Below are 17,535 nucleotides of genomic sequence, written 5' to 3'. Positions count from 1 at the left end.
CGGGACAGATACAGGATGGCAACAACTGCCCGAGTTACACCAGGAACGCACAATCTCTCCATCAGTGCTCAGACTGTCCGCAATAGGCTGAGAGAGGCTGGACTGAGGGCTTGTAGGCCTGTTGTAAGGCAGGTCCTCACCAGACATCACCGGCAACAACGTCGCCTATGGGAACAAACCCACCGTCGCTGGACCAGACAGGACTGGCAAAAAGTGCTTTTCACTGACGAGTCGCGGTTTTGTCTCACCAGAGGTGATTGTCGTATTCGCGTTTATCGTCGAAGGAATGAGCGTTACAGCGAGGCCTGTACGCTGGAGCGGGATCAATTTGGAGGTGGAGGGTCTGTCATGGTCTGGGGCGTTGTGTCACAGCATCATCGGACTGAGCTTCTCAGTCGTTGAGCTTCTCAACGTTGTGCATTACAGGGAAGACATCCTCCCTCATGTGGTACCCTTCCTGCAGGCTCATCCTGACATGACCCTCCAGCATGACAATGCCACCAGCCATACTGTTCGTTCTGTGCGTGATTTCCTGCAAGACAGGAATGTCAGTGTTCAGCCATGGCCAGCGAAGAGCCCGGCTCTCAATTCCCCCCTTTGTTCAGGGACAAATTATTCAATTTCTGTTAGTCACATGTCTGTGGAACTTTTTCAGTTTGTCTGTTTAATCTTATGTTCATACAAATATTTACACATCTCAAGGTTGCTGAAAAGAAACACAGTTGACAGTGAGAGGATATAAACTTTTTGAGTTTACAAGGTAAAGGTTTACTCCAGTTTGTTGAAATATTTAGTTGCTGGTCCCTCTCTGCTCCAGACTCCCTGGTGAGTGCGTCCTTGGAAAACTTCCGCCGCCAGTCGGTGGGTAAGAACGAGAACATGGAGGCACAGCCACCTGACCCTCTGACCCAGGGACTGGGAGACACCTTCGCTGCCATGGTGACGCACCTGCAGTCACCTTACGACATCATCTGTCAGAAACTGGACAACGCCAGTGAGTACAACCTAGTGACAACTCATCAATACGCTTTTGCTTAATTTCTTTATTTGTGTTTATTAAGGATCCTCATTAGCTGTTACCATGGCAACAGCTACTCTTCCTGGGGTCCAGCAACAATAAGGCAGTTATACAATTTAAGATATTACTTGACATTACATTTCATAACACTTTTCACAACACATGAAGTGTGTTCCCTCAGACCACTACTCTACTACCACATATCTACAATACAAAATCCATGCGTACGTGTGTAGAGTGAATGTATTATCATTTGTGTGTGTCTCTTCAGTCCCCGCTGTTCCATAATGTGTAAATGTATCTAGTTCTTAAAATAAAATCTGATTCTACTGCTTGCATCAGTTACCTGATGTGGAATAATGTTCCCGTATAGCCATGCCTCTATGTCGTACTGTGCTCCTCCCATAGTCTGTTCTTGACTTGGGGACTGTGAAGAGACCTCTGGTGGCATGTCTTGTGTGGTATGGACAGCTGTCTGAGCTGTGTGCTAGTAGTTTAAACAAACACCTCGGTGCATTCAGCATGTCAACACTTAAAAAAACAAGTAGTGAGCCATGGGAGATTTACGTGTTGGCTCTCCGTGTACATCCAAGGGCCAGCTGCCCTGTTCTGAGACAATTGTAATTTTCCAAGGTCCCTCTTTGTGGCACCTGACCACACGACTGAACAGTAGTCCAGGAGCGACAAAACTAGAGCCTGTAGGACCTGACCTGCCTTGTTGATAGTGCTGTTAAGAATGAAGCGCTTTATTATGGACAGACTTCTCCCCATCTTAGCTACTGTTGTATCAGCATGTTTTGACAATGACAGTTTACAATCCAGGGTTACTCCAAGCAGTTTAGTCGCCAACCAATTTCCACACCATTTATTACAAGTTTTTAATTTGTAAAATTCTATTTCACCTTTATTTCACCAGGTAGGCTAGTTGAGAACACGTTCTCATTTACAACTGCGACCTGACCAAGATAAAGCAAAGCAGTGCGACAAAAACAACAACAGAGTTACATATGGAATAAACAAGCGTACAGTCAATAACACAGTAGGGGAAAAATGAGTCTATATACAGTGTGCAAATGGCGTGAGGAGGTAAGGAAATAAATAGGCCATAGTAGCGGCGTAATTACAATTTAGCAAATTAACACTGGAGTGATAGATGAGCAGATGATGATGTACAAGTAGAAATACTGGTGTGCAAAAGAGCAGAAAAGTAAATAAAAACAATATGGGGATGAGGTAGGTAGATTGGGTGGGCTATTTACAGATGGGCTATGCACAGCTGCAGCGATCGGTTAGCTCCTCAGATAGCTGATGTTTAAAGTTATTGAGGGAAATGTAAGTCTCCAGCTTCAGCTATTTTTGCAATTCGTTCCAGTTCGTTCAAATTCGTTTGCAGCAGAGAACTGGAAGGAAAGGCGGCCAAAGGAGGTGTTGGCTTTGGGGATGACCAGTGCGATATGCCCGCTGGAGCGCGTGCTACGGGTGGGTGTTGTTATCGTGACCAGTGAGCTAAGGCGGAGCTTTACCTAGCATAGACTTATAGATGACCTGGTGCCAGTGTGTCTGGCGATGAATATGTAGCGAGGGTCAGCCGACTAGAGCATACAGGTCGCAGTGGTGGGTGGTATAAGGGACTTTGGTGACAAAACGGATGGCACTGTGGTAGACTGCATCCAGTTTGCCGAGTAGAGTATTGGAAGCTATTTTGTAAATGACATCGCCGAAGTCGAGGATCGTCAGGATAGTCAGTTTTACGAGGGTATGTATGGCGGCGTGAGTGAAGGAGGCTTTTTTTGCGAAATAGGAAGACGATTCTAGATTTAATTTAGGATTGGAGATGTTTAATATGAGTCTGGAAGGAGAGTTTACAGTGTAGCCAGACACCTAGGTATTTGTAGTTGTCCACATATTCTAAGCCAGAAACGTCCAGAGTAGTGATGCTAGTCGGCAGGCAGGTGCGGGCAGCGAACAGTTGAAAAGCATGCATTTGGTTTTACTAGCATTTAAGAGCAGTTGGAGGCCACACGGAAGGAGTGTTGTATGGCATTGAAGCTCGTTTGGAGGTTAGTTAAGCTACATATGTTAATGTGGGCTATTTTTAGCACTTTTCTGGGATGGTTGCTTGTTTTCATTGCTTTACTGGGAAGCTTAGCAGAAGTAGACATGCTCATTTTATTTGTTAGTGCAGGGTGAGCTGCATGCACTGCACTTACTACTAGGGCACACCGCCTCAGTGCTAACGGTGTAACTTTTGTTCATGGGCACATGATTACTGCATACAATAGCTGTAGGATCAGCGGAGGCATTGGGTTACTTACATTGTGTCTACCAACTCCAATGGGATAATGTACATTTGCTGAAGCATTGTCAACTCAGCGACACAATGGTAGGGCTTAACTGAGCTCGGCTTGTGTCATTGATAAGTCATTGTCTCAGCGCAGCCTTATAATGCTGTGAAAGGATCCAGGAACCCAAATGATTTGGGTGGAACCCATCCTCATAAAATGAGCTTTGTTTCCAGAAGAAATCAAAATTGTCAAATGTTACACACAGAGCTGCAATTATCACGTAGCCAGTTATGGAGGATTAAAAAGCTGCTGAAATGTTCAATGCCACGATTTAAGGAGCGCACAGGGCCAGATATGAGAATTTCCTCAATTAATATCCGGTGTACTTGCCTCAAGGAAAATAATAAATATACTGAACAAAAATATATTCACAAGATGCAACGATTACATTGATTTTACTGAGTTACAGTTCATATGAGTCAGTCAGTTAAATTAAATTCATTAGGCCCTAATCTATGGATTTCACATGACTGGGAATACAGATATGCATCTGTCACAGATACCTTAGAAAATGGGCCCCACAATGGGCCTCAGGATCTCATCACAGTTTTTTTTTGCATTCAAATTGCCACCGATATAATGCAATTGTGTTCTTTGTCCTTGAGCTTATGCCTGCCCATACTGTAATTGCCATCATGGGGCACTCTGTTCACAACATTGACATCAGCAAACCAGTTGCCCACACAATGCTATAAACGTGGTCTGCGGTTGTGAGGACGGTTGGACGTACTGCCAAATTACCGAAATTGTCCCCAGCACAAGGTGCACTCGTGTAATTATCATGCTGTTTAATCAGCTTCCTGCCAAAGTGAATTATCTTGGCGAAGGAGAAATGCTTACTAACAGAGTTGTAAAACAATTTGTGAACAAAATTGTAGAGAAATTCGATTAACATCCCATATCTCTTGTACAGAGGGTAGTAACTGTTTGTCTGTGCTTGTGGGTAGGTTGGGCTGTCTGTAGACCAGTGGCCGTCGATGCTGTTTTAAAATGAGGGAGGACGATAATAATTTTTATGAGCATGGCCTTATTTCTATTACAGCATATTGGATGACTAGCATTCACATTCCATTCACCCAGCTCAAGTTATCATCAATAGGTTTAGGTTACTCAAATTTTTCCAATACCCATCATGAGGTTGCTACAACGTAGAATGAGTTTACAACGTAGGTGCACAGGCTCGATAGAAATTTGAGTAATCAATGTGACCGACAGTCACATTCAATAACGTCTTGCACACACTTGCCTGCATCTAGCTGATATAGGGTGTAATCATTAGCCCAACAGTTGCAAACTATTGTTTCTATTGGACAAATTAAGGTCTGTTTATCCACGTTTCGTTCCATTTGCTAAACATTTTAACAGAATTTGACGAATTAATACACCACTGATCACATGCAAGCACAGTTCACTTTCATAGCAGCCACATACAAACTGCATGCTCACTTTGCTCGTTAATTCCTTCTCACATCTGACTCCAGTGCACAACACATCAGTTGTCTGTGACCAGGTGGAAAGAAACTTTCCAAGCCAAACCATCTCAAAACCGCTAGACCTACATTGTTGTCACCGTATTGGCTAACGTCATAGTCAACAAAGCTACTAGAACTAATACATTAGTAAACCTGTTACAATCATGCAGTACAGTGTACAGTAAGTAAGCAGTTTAGCGGTTACACTGGCGGGCCCCGGTGGCAATAAATTAATAAAACCAAAAGCTTACCTTGGAAAAGTTCCAGTGTTGGATAGCCATAGCCAGCTAGCCAACATGGCATTCCTCTCTGTTTGAACTGGGTGTTTTGAGTAGACTAAACTACCTAGCTGCATTTGCTAGCTAAAAAAAGTGAAAGTGAGAAAACAAACATTCATCACTTTTGCTTCTCCTTCTATTTTTAAATTAATGTAAACTATTGTCTATCTATCTCCCCTTGGGTAAACTACTCACCACATTGTATGCACTGCGGTGCTAGCTAGCTGTAGTTTATGCTTTCAGTACTAGATTATCTGATCCTTTGAATGGGTGGACAATATGTCCGTTCATGTTGCAAGAGCTCTGCTAGGTTTGAGGATGTCCTCTGGAAGTCGTCTTAATTACTGTGTAAGTGTATGGAAGAGGGTGAGAACCTTGAGCCTCCTAGGTTTTATATTGAAGTCCATGTACCCAGAAGTGGACGGAAGCTAGCTGTCCAACGGCTACACCATGGTGCTACCCTATAGAGTGCTGTTGAGGCTACTGACCTTTTTATTGCAATTTTTGTTGACGTGAATATATTTAGTATAGTGTTATCTAAAAATGATAACTTTTGTAATGTTTTACTATTTATTTTTATGAAATTCACGTAGGATTGGCCTCCCTTTCCTCCTCTAAGGAGCCTCCACTACTGTAGTACATTGACTCTTGTCCACTTGGTAGTGACTGCTGTCTCTACATGTGTATACTGTAGATTTGACTGGACGAGTGTTACACTACATGACAAAGTATGTGGACACCTGCTTATCAAACTTCTAATTCCAAAATCACGGTGTGCCCTCACGCCCCTACTCCACCACTACCACATATATACAGTAAAAAATATGTGTGTGTGTTATCATGTGTGTACATTTGTCTGTGCTTGTTTGTGTTGCTTCACAGTCCCCGCTGTTCAATAAGGTGTGTTTTTATTTGTTTTTTAAATCAAATTTTACTGCTTGCTTGAGTTACTTGATGTGGAATAGAGTTCCGTGTAGGCATGGCTCTATGTAGTACTGTGTGCCTCCCATAGTCTGTTCTGGACTTGGACTGTGAAGAGACCTCTTGTGGCATGTCTTGTGGGGTATGCATGGGTGTCTGAGCTGTGTGCCAGTAGTTTAAACGAACAGCTCTGTGCATACATGTCAATACCTCCTCTCATAAATACAAGTAATGATGAAGTCAATCTCTCCACTTTGAGCCAGGAGAGATTGACATGCCTGGAGAGAGCTATTAATATTAGCTCTCTGTGTACATCCAAGAGCCAGCCGTGCTGCCCTGTTCTGAGCCAATTGCAATGCTCCCTCTTTGTGGCACCTAACCACACGACTGAACATTAGTCAAGGTGCGACAAAACTAGGGCCTGTAGGACCTGCCTTGTTGATAGTGCTGTTAAGAAGGTAGAGCAGAGCTTTATTATGGACATTCTTCTCCCCATCTTAGCTATTGTTGTATCAATATGTTTTGACCATGACAGTAAACTTCTTAAGGCTGCAGGGGCAGTATTGAGTAGCTTGGATGAAAGGTGCACAGAGGTGCCCATAGTAAACTGCCTGCTCCTCAGTCCCAGTTGCTAATATATGCATATTATTATTCTTGACAACAGCCAGTGAAAGTGCAGGGCGCCAAATACAAACAGAAATCTCATAATTAAAATTCCTCAAACATACAAGTATTTTACACCATTTTAAAGATATACTTGTTGTTAACCTCTCTAGGGTACGTGAGACGGTAGCGTCCCACCTCTTCAACAGCCAGTGAAACTGCAGGGCGCCAAATTCAAAACAACAAAAATCCCATAATTAAAATTCCTCAAACATACATGTATTTTACACCATTTTAAAGATACACTTGTTGTAAATCCAGCCACAGTGTCCGATTTCAAAAAGGCTTTACGACGAAAGCAAAACAAACGATTATGTTAGCTCAGTACATAGCCACAGAAAAACACAGCCATTTTTCCAGCCAAAGAGAGGATTCACAAAAAGCAGAAATATAGATAAAATTAATCACTAACCTTTGATGGTCTTCATCAGATGACACTCATAGGACTTCATGTTACACAATATACAATGTATGTTTTGTTCGGTAAAGTTCATATTTATAATCCAAAAATCTGAGTTTACATTGGCGCGTTATGTTCAGAAGTTCCAAAACATCCTTTGATTTTGCAGAGAGCCACATCAATTTACAGGAATACTCATAATAAACATTGCTAAAAGATACAAGTGTTATGCATGGAATTTTAGATGCACTTCTCCTTAATGCAACCGCTGTGTCAGATTTCAAAAAAGCTTTACGGAAAAGCAAACCATGCAATAATCTGAGTCGGTGCTCAGAGCCCAATCAAGACACAAATATATCCGCCATATTTTGCAGTCAACAGAAGTCAGAAATAACATTATAAACATTCACTTACCTTTGATGATCTTCATCAGAATGCATTCCCAGGAATCACAGTTCCACAATTTTTTTTTTTTTTGTTCGATAATGTCCATCATTTATGTCCAAATTTCTCCTTGTTGTTCTAGCGTTCAGTACACTTTCCAAACTCACGACGCGCGGGCAAGTGCAGTGGAAAGTACGGACGAAAAGTTTGTTATATTACAGTCCGTAAAAACATGACAAACGAAGTATTGAATCAATCTTTAGGATGTTTTTAACATTCTTCAATAATGTTCCAACCGGAGAATTAATTTGTCTTCAGAAGTGCGATGGAACAGAGCTCGGTCTCACATGAACGCGCATGTTCAGGTCATGATAGACCTTACTCATTCCCCTCTCATTCGCCCCCACTTTACAGTAGAAGCATCAGACAAGGTTCTAAAGACTGTTGACATCTAGTGGAAGCCCTAGGAAGTGCAACATTACCAATATCCCACTGTCTCTTCAATAGGAGCTGAGTTGAAAATTGACCAACCTCAGATTTCCCACTTCCTGGTTGGATTTTTTCTCAGGATTTTGCCTGCCCAATGAGTTCTGTTATACTCAGACATCATTCAAACAGTTTTAGAAACTTCAGAGTGCTTTCTATCCAAACCTACTAATACTATGCATATCTTAGCTTCTGGGCCTGAGTAGCAGGCAGTTTACTCTGGGCACCTTATTCATCCAAGCTACTCAATACTGCCCCCAGCCATAAGAAGTTAACTATTTAACACACACACATGGACGCAGCGATCTAAGGCACTGCATCTCCGATGCGTCACTGCAGTCCCTGGTTCGAATCTAGGCTGTATCACATCCGGCCGTGATTGGGAGTCCCATAGGGTGGTGCACAATTGGCCCTGTGTCGTCCGGGTTTGGCCGGGGTAGCCGTCATTGTAATTAAGAACTTGTTTTTATAACTGACTTGTTAAGTAAAGGTTAGACACACCGCACAGACCAAAGAGTTATTTTTTTGTCATTTACTTATGTCCCCATTACCAATAAAACATAATCAAAACCTATTTATTTCACTTACCTGCTGTGCTGTTTCGTTGTTTGTTCAGTCGTTTCATTCTCAACCAGGATTTCTATGAAACACCGTTTGGGTCTTTGCATGTTGAAAAATATACACTTCTCAAATAAGCTTGTTGACCAATTAAGACCTGAATATGACTATGTCACAATTTAACGCATTCATACATGTTTTACATAGTTACTACACATTGATTATTATCACTCGTATTTCATGTCACAACGATTCATCAATACATATGCTATGACGCTGGTAAAGTTGTCTTCCGCACCTGCAGTGCTGGTCAAAGTTAGCTAGTTTATGGATGCAAACCAATGTTTTTCCTCAAACACAGCAAAACAACATCTAGGTGTCATCTCAAATAACCCTAATTTATAAGACAGTTCTTATTTGATTAATGGTGGTCGGACCCATCTGTAAAGCTAGCCACAATATTGAACTTTGCGGTTAGCCTTCAAAATAAAGGTTTGGCATAATTCTACTATTTGTATTCATTTGCATCACTGTCAATGCCAATTTTATTTTGAAGGCAACCCGTACATTCCACTACCTGTACATTCCCTTATTGTGCCTTGCTTCACATCGCTGTCCGGTCGAGCCTCACTAGCCAGATGAAGCTAGCTGGCTACTTGTAACGTTAGCTTTGGGCAACAGGGTTAAGTAGCTGGCTAGCTATTTATTTTCATGAATTGAAGTTCAATTTCAATAGGCGAACAACAAGTGACAACCTTGCTAATACTGACTCACAATGATTCCTAAATCATTGCTAAGAATAATGGAAATGACTGCAGTTTCTACTGGTCATTGTTTTCGGGCTGGTTGTATTTGTGCTAGCTAGGTACCAAGCTAAAGCTAGCTACCCTAGAAGTTGCGGTAGAACAAATGATGTTTATTACAAACGCGGTATTGTAAACACGTCGTTCGTGGCCGGTGTTTGCTTGTTTGCAGACTTCTTTAGTACAGCTTTGACAGTGCTACTGTATCTATTTTGACACGCAAAGACCCAAACGGTGTTCCATAGTATGTATGTCGTGAAGCTAATAGCAGTGACGCTACTACTGTGTAATTCCGGTAGGGCAACATCTGAAAAATAGCGCACTTGGTAGTGTGTAACGGTGCTCGACCAGTCGGCGAAAGCCAACATCACCCACGACAGAGAACGGTTGATTGTCAAGGGCAATGAATCCCATTATCTTGGCTTTAATCGACTTCGCCTTTGCGTTGTCTCGCTGAAATGGTATTACTCTTACAAATGACTGCTCGACTTCTTGACTGCTCGATCCACACAGCAGACGTGTAGCGTCACATTACGTCATGTACCTACGTCATATAGGTATGCACGGGAGCTTTGACATCGGTTTTTAATATAGCCGTTAAACTAGACATCGGGCCGATAACCATTTTGGCATTTTTAGCTATTATATTCTGATATGTTGCAACCCTAGGAGGTACTGTTTTTAAAATGTTTTGCTTTAATGTGCCCTAGTGAATTGAATGTAAACCTGTGGAGGTGATTCCGTCTCTTGCATCATGGGTGCTGAGTGTTGTATGTCTGTACAGGTGTGATCCAGGAGCTGCATCTGAAACTGAGGGACCACTGCTCTCAGGCCCCAGCCAGCCAAAACTTCAGACCTGCCCCTGGCACAGTGTGCTGCTCCCTATTCTATGGTAAGGACACTCTCTCTAATTCTGTGTCAGGCTAGAGTACTCACATTCACTCAGGGCACATACACGGTCAGAAAAAGGATGATGAGCTCTCTCCTTTGATCTTAATCTTGACCTGGTTGAGGAAATTTGTGGAGCATTGCCAGCCAGTGATCTCATCGCGGTTGGTAGTGATCTCTCTCTGTGTGTACCTTCCCAGAGGACAACCAGTGGTACAGGGCCAAAGTGCTGGCCTACTCCTCTGAAGAGAAGGTGTGTGTAGGCTACATTGACTTTGGCAACTCAGAGGAGGTGGAGCTGAGTCGCCTGTGTTCCATCAGCTCTGAACTCCTAGCCCTGCCAATGCAGGCCATCCCTTGTACCCTGGCAGGTATGACCTATTACATGTTCAATTCAATGTATTGATTAATCTGGAATTTCTGCTTTTCTGGCGACATCTATTCATCTGTCATTCCTTTTGTCCAAGGTGTCAATAACAATAAAGAAATGTATTGCCATTTCATGCCTTTTGATTCCTTCCTTTTCGTCTCAAACTCAAAGGAATCTCTAGTGCATTAAATTGTGTTTTAGGGATAGTGGTGGTGTTAACCTGATCACTTACAAACTCATCACATTAAAATAAAAATTCTTGCCTGTTACGCACATAATCCCACCCCTCCCCTTATAGGAGTGCGTCCCACAGCAGAGGCCTGGTCAGAGGAGACTGTGCTGATGCTCAGGCGGATGGTGTGCAACCGATTCCTGCGGGTAGAGATCCTGGGCGAGCGGGAGGGTATGGCACTGGTGGCCATGATCGACGAGGCCAGCGACCCCCAGGGCAATGTGGCTGAGATGCTGGTCGCCACAGGTTATGCCTTGCCTTCCAACCATCAGGACGAAGAGCCCACCACGAAGGGGCAGGCTGAAGTAGCCTGGACAGAATCATCTCATGGTAACTAGAAGTCAGACCTGCCAACCTGTACGGCAGTGTTTCTGCTGTACTCATTTAGCATGAAAGTCATCAATATGGTGCTAACTAGTAACACGATCATGTTAAGAGTTTGTGATCTAGCAGCTAATGATTAACTCAATGGGCAACCTCATACTTGAGCCTTCTTTATTTAGCAACAATATATTTCTCCCTCTTCATTCAGTTAATTGAAATTCAATCATGAAGTCACATGTACAATTATCAACTTCGATTGTCCATTCATCCATTGATCTCATTTATTTAGTGAGGAGAAAGGGACACATTAGCGCCAGGGTACAAACGCCCAATGGTGAATTTGATATTTTATTAGGATCCCCATTAGCTGTCACGAAAGATTTATCTAGTCTTCCTGAGTTCCACATGAAACATGACATAATACAGAACATTAATAGACTAGAACAGCTCAAGGACAAAACTACATCATTTTAAAAAAGGCACACGTAACCTCCTTATACATACACACAATCTATCTAGGTCAAATAGGGGAGAGGCGTTGTGAGGTGTTGCTTTATCTGTTTTTTGAAACCAGGTTTGCTGTTTATTTGAGTGAAATGGAAGGAAGTTCCATGCAATAAGGGCTCTATATAATACTGTACGTTTTCTTGAATTTGTTCTGGATTTGGGGACTTATTATGTTCTCAATGTTCATAAACCCAATTCAATTAACTACTCAGCCTGAAACCCAGAATTTGTAAGAAACTGGTTGAAATGAATCAGACGGAGGCCCAGCTACGATAGTCAGAAAGTTTATTTACGAGAGCTCTGATCTGTTGTACAAAACAATTCATTTTATACTTGCTTCTCACGCACACACATTCACACTAATATACGCACACACATTCACACTAACATTAGCACACAATGTCCTGCTACCCAGCCGACAAAGATTAGGGGAATCCGTGAGACTTACTCCCCATCCTCCCTCAAGATAGAGAGACCCGGGGAAGTACTCTGTGGCCCCAGCCAAGGTCGGCACCAAATCTTGCTCAGACAGTCTGGTTTTAAGACACTATAATAGACAACCTACACACCCGGATATATAATTCTACTGACTAAAACCACACACACCATTAGAATAATCTCATGATTCTAATCAATTTCATACAATCATATGGTTTCAGGGTGGAATATTCTAATCATTCACATGATCAAATAAATCCCATTATCACTATGAAAAGACCCCTGGTGGCATAAGTGTGTGTCAGAGCTGTCTGTAAATTGACTATGCAAACAATTTGGGATTTTCAACACATTGTTTCGAATAGAAAGAAGTGATGCAGTTAGTCTCTCCTCAACTCTTAGCCAAGAGAGACTGGCATGCATAGTATTTATATTAGCCCTCTGATTACAATGAAGAGCAAGACGTGCAGCTCTGTTCTGGGCAAGCTGCAGCTTAACTAGGGCTTTACTTGCAGCACTCGACCACATGACTAGACAATAACCAAAATGAGACAAAACTAGAGCCTGTACGACTTGCTTTTTGGAGTGTGGTGTCAAAAAAGCAAAGCATCTCTTTATTACGGACCGACCTCTCTCCCCATCTTTAGAACCATTGAATCTATTTGTTTTGACCATGACAGTTTACAATCTAAGGTAACACCAAGTAATTTAGTCTCCTCAACTTCTTCAACAGACACAACATTCATTACCAGATTCAGCTGAGGTCTAGAATTTAGGGAAAGTTTTGTATTGGCCCCTAAAAGTGGTAGTAGTGGCCCATTGGGCACACCATGTAATTTCAACATGGACAATTGGGTAATATTTGGTTGCGACGTTGATCAATGAGATTACAACCCAGTAAAAAAAGACAGCCATAAGTTTGTTGAATTTCCAATGTGTCATTACTATGCTTTCAACCATCTAAAAGCACAACCAAATCCCAATGGAAAAACAATGTCTGGTTTAGTTGTCGTCTAAATGTGTTATCACTCATTCAACTATTTAAATGCATAACAAAGTTAAAATGGTGACAGAGCCTAACTCCGCCATGGCTCGTTGGTCAAAGCCAACGAGGGGGGGGTTTGGATAAATGCTGAAAATAAGGACTGTGGTAAACACAGGCCTCTCATACAGTGCATTTGGAAAGTATTCAGACCCCTTGACTTTCTCCACATTTTGTTACGTTACAGCCTTATTCTAAATTGTATTAAATTGTTTTCCTCATCAATCGACACAATACCTCATAATGACAAAGCAAAAACAGATTTTAAGAGATGTTAGCAAATGTATAAAAAAATAACTGATATCACATTTCAAATAAAATTGTATTTGTCACTAGCGCTGAATACAACAGGTGAAATCCTTTACTTACAAGCCCTTAACCAAGAATGCAGTTCAAGAAATAGAGTTAAGAAAATATTTCCAAAATAAACTAAGTATAAAATAAAAAGTAACACACAATAAAATAACAATAACGAGGCTATATACAGGGGTTACCGTTACAGAGTCAATGTGTGGGGGTACAGGTTAGTTGAGGTAATTTGTACATGTAGGTAGGAGTAAAGTGACTATGCATAGATAATAAACAGCGAGTAGCAGCAGTGTAAAAACAAGGGGGGGTGGGGGTGTCAATGTAAATAGTCCTGGTGGACATTTGATTAATTGTTCAGCAGTCTTATGGCTTGGGGGTAGAAGCTGTTAAGGAGCATTTTGGTCCTAGACTTGACGCTCCGGTACCGCTTGCTGTGCGGTAACAGAGAGAACAGTCTGACTTGGGTGACTGGAGTCTTTGACAATTTTTTTGGGACCTTCCTCTGACACTGCCTAGTATATAGGTCCTGGAAGGCAGGAAGCTTGTCCGCAATGATGTACTGGGTCATACGCACTACCCTCTGTAGAGCCTTACGGTCAGATGCCAAGCAGTTGCCATACCAGACGGTGATGCAACCGGTCAAGATGCTCTTGAGTGTGCAGCTGTAGAACTTGTTGAGGATCTGGGGACCCATGAAGGGGAAAAGATATTGTCGTGCCTTCTTCACAACTGTCTTGGTGTGTTTTGACCATGATAGTTTGTTGGTGATGTGGATCCCAAGGAACTTGAAACTCTCGACCCTCTCCACTTCAGCTCCGTCAATGTTAATGGGGGCCTTTTCGGCCCTCCTTTTCCTATAGTTCACGATCAGCTCCTTTGTCTTGCTCACATTGAGGGGAAGGTTGTTGTCCTTGCACCACACTGCCAGATCTCCCTAAAGGCCGTCTCGTTGTTGTCGGTGATCAGGCCTACCACTGTTGTGTCATCAGCAAACTTAATGATGGTGTTGGAGTCGTGCTTGGCCACACAGTCATAGGTGAACAGTGAGTACAGGAGGAGACTAAGCACGCACCCCTGTGTTGAGTATCAGCATAGCAGATGTGTTGTTGCCTACCCTTACCACCCGGGGGTGGCCCATCAGGAAGTCCAGGATGCAATCAGGAAGTCCAGGATGCACTTATTGATGAAGCCGGTGACTGAGGTGGTATACTTCTCAATGCCATTGGATGAATCCCGGGACATATTCCGGTCTGCTAGCTAAACAGTCCTGTAGCATCCGCGTCATCTGATTACTTCCGTATTGAGCGATTCACTCTTAACTCCTGCTTTAGTTTTTGCTTGTAACCAGGAATCAGGAGGATAGATTTATGGTCAGATTAGCCAAATGGAGGGGGCGAGGGATAGGTTTGTATATGTGTCTGTGTGGAGTACAGGTGCTCTAGAGTTTTTATTTATTTATATTTTCTCTCTCTCTGGTTGCAGATGTCACATGTTTGTAGAAATGAGGTAAAACGGATTTAAGTTTCCCTGCATTAAAGTCCCCGGCCACTAGGAGCGCAGCTTCTGGATGAGCATATTCTTGTTTGCGTGTGGCCTTATACAGCTCATTGAGTGCGGTCTTATTGTCTACAGCTTATCATGAGTTACTCTACCTCATATTAAATACTTCTTTAATATTAGACATCACACTCCAGCTGTTATTGACACAAGCCACACCCCTTGTCTTTACAGACGTAGCTGCTCTGTCCTGCCGATGCACGGAAAACCCAGCAAGCTCTATATTATCTGTGTCTTCGTTCAACCACGACTCTGTGAAACGTAAGATATTACAGTTTTTAATGTCCCTTTGATAGGATAGTCTTAATCGTAGATTGTCAAGTTTATTTTCCTATGATTGCACGTTGGCCAAAAGTACTGATGGTAGTTTACACACTCGCCTCCGAATTGTCACGAAGCACCCCGATTTTTCCTTCTTTACTTCTCGCGAATGACAGGGATTTGGGCCTTGTCTTGAGAAAGTGCTATATCCTTCGCATCGGACTCATTAAAGAAAAAATCTTTGTCCAGTTCAAGGTGAGTCCAGAAGCTCTTTTCGGCCATAATAGACTGTAGCAGCAACATCATGTACAAAATAAGTTTTAAAAAATGCGAAAAAACAAACAATAGCACGTTGTGTTAGGAGCCCGTAAAAAGGCAGCCACCCATCCGGCGCCGTTCTTCCCCACATTTACATAAGTATTCAGACGACCCTGTTTCTCCCATTCTTCTCTGCAGATCCTCTCAAGCTCTGTCAGATTGGATGAGGAGTATCGCTGCACAGCTTTCTTCAAGTCTCTCCAGAGATGTTCGATCCGATTCAAGTCAGGGCTATGGCTGGGCCACTCAAGGACATTCAAAGACTTGTCCCGAAGCCACTCCTGCGTTGTCTTGGCTGTGTGCTTTGGGTCTTTGTCCTGTTGGAAGGTGAACCTTCACCCTAGTCTGATGTCCTGAGCGTTCTGGAGCAGGTTTTCATGAAGGATCTCTTTGTACTTTGCTCTGTTCATCTTCCTCTCGATCTTTACCATAGGCGGACTCAAAAATTGTTTTTTACATTTCAAGGAAACAGGATGCACCTGAGCTCAATTTCTTGTCCATGTTGACTCCTATGCTTCCCAACAGCAGGTCTCTGACATCATCAGAGTGCGCAGCTGAACACTAAACAGGAACCACTCGGTTTGTTATTTTAACTAAAACAACCAGGTTTTAGTTTGTTTTTAACAGGTAGGGCCGCCGGAATCCTGCTTAACTGACAGGTTAAAGACTGCTTTAAAGAGATGCTAAACCTCTAACATTAGCCATGAAGCTAACAAAGTTAGTCCCAGATGAGTTTTCCAATGTTGCCCTCTTTGTATGTAGAGGTAAATGAACGGTTCCAGCGCTGTAGGAGTTGTATGTACTATGCTTTGTTTCGGGACAAATTGGATCACTCATAGTTCCAATGTGGCAATTGTTTGCTTGCCAAGGATTATAGGCATGAAGTGGCTTCCTGGATCGCACAGGTCGACAGCCAACGTAAGAAACTGGGGGAAACGCAGAGTGGAATGTTTACCTTTTCTAAGCCGGTGGTTGGACAGTGTTCACATGTTGGATTCATCGCTGTTGTGTGTCGTCTGGTCCGGTGTTGCCCGGAGCTCGTTCGCCAGGGGAGCCATGTCCTGTCTCTCCTATCCCATCTGATAGCGTAGTCGAAGGAGCACGGCAATCACAATGGTCGCATGTCACGAGCCGTGGAAGCCGATGACAGCGGCCTCCCGCAAACCAGTCTACACTCCCAATGAGAGGCCCTGAGCGGATACAAACAACTAATAGTTTCACCGCCCTGGAGGCTGATCTTCCTGCACCTTAGTCGCTGGGGGGTATCTGCGGTCCTTCCTCTACGATTTTGAAGTCTATGTCGGCAACCTTTTGTCCCTGCTCTTGATCGAGCGGGGTATCTCCATCTGTCTGAGGCCTGCAACATCCTGTGGGAGTGGGAGGATTTCTTCCTCCGTCTCGCCATCCGTGATTTTGGGAGGTTCCTGGTGCAAAAACAGAGGTGGTGTGCCCAAGTAGGAGTCTATTGTGCAGCTCACTAGGCACTAACATAAATAACATTAGAATGTCTACTTCTGCTAAGCTTCGCAGTAAAGCAATCAAAACAAGCAAACATCCTAGGATTAATTATTTTGCAAGGCACTGTATGTGGCCTACCACTTCGCGACTGAGTCGTTTGGCCATGTTGTGTATGTACAGAATTTCATGTTTCTAGGTCACACAGCTTGTGGAGCGTTATAACGCCGCCTTTTGGCCAAATGGCATTACATGAGAGCGTGTGACCCATGGCCTTTTATACAATCATGCACATTTGCATCCTCCTAGGTCTTAAGGGAATTAGCATTTTATTAATCAAATTGGCGGAACTAGAAAAAGTATTTGCCAACTAATACAATTGGGTTTCACTGGCTTCGCTGCTGATCCCCCAATAATATGAACACTTTCTAAAGTTGTGCTTTCAGCCTGATAATACGCAAGAGTGCTAAAGCAAGCACACTTATCGTTATAGAAGGTACAATAAA

At 42.9% G+C, this 17,535-nt stretch overlaps 1 protein-coding gene across 1 annotated transcript in view; it reads left to right on the top strand.

Annotated features, from left to right (window-relative positions):
* tdrd1 (tudor domain containing 1) overlaps nucleotides 1–17,535 on the top strand; it is a 75,331-nt gene that overhangs the window by 25,216 nt on the left and 32,580 nt on the right. Inside the window, exons 12-15 of the mRNA XM_039010270.1 lie at nucleotides 818–994; nucleotides 10,113–10,220; nucleotides 10,417–10,587; nucleotides 10,885–11,123. Coding sequence (XP_038866198.1) covers nucleotides 818–994; nucleotides 10,113–10,220; nucleotides 10,417–10,587; nucleotides 10,885–11,123 — 695 coding nt within the window. The remainder of the gene's footprint in view (nucleotides 1–817; nucleotides 995–10,112; nucleotides 10,221–10,416; nucleotides 10,588–10,884; nucleotides 11,124–17,535) is intronic.

This window comes from Salvelinus namaycush, chromosome 16 (assembly GCF_016432855.1).
Source record: "Salvelinus namaycush isolate Seneca chromosome 16, SaNama_1.0, whole genome shotgun sequence".
In the NCBI taxonomy this organism is placed as follows: Eukaryota; Metazoa; Chordata; class Actinopteri; order Salmoniformes; family Salmonidae; genus Salvelinus; species Salvelinus namaycush.
Note: the sequence above shows the minus strand (reverse complement) of the source record. Positions and strands in the feature narration are given on the sequence as shown.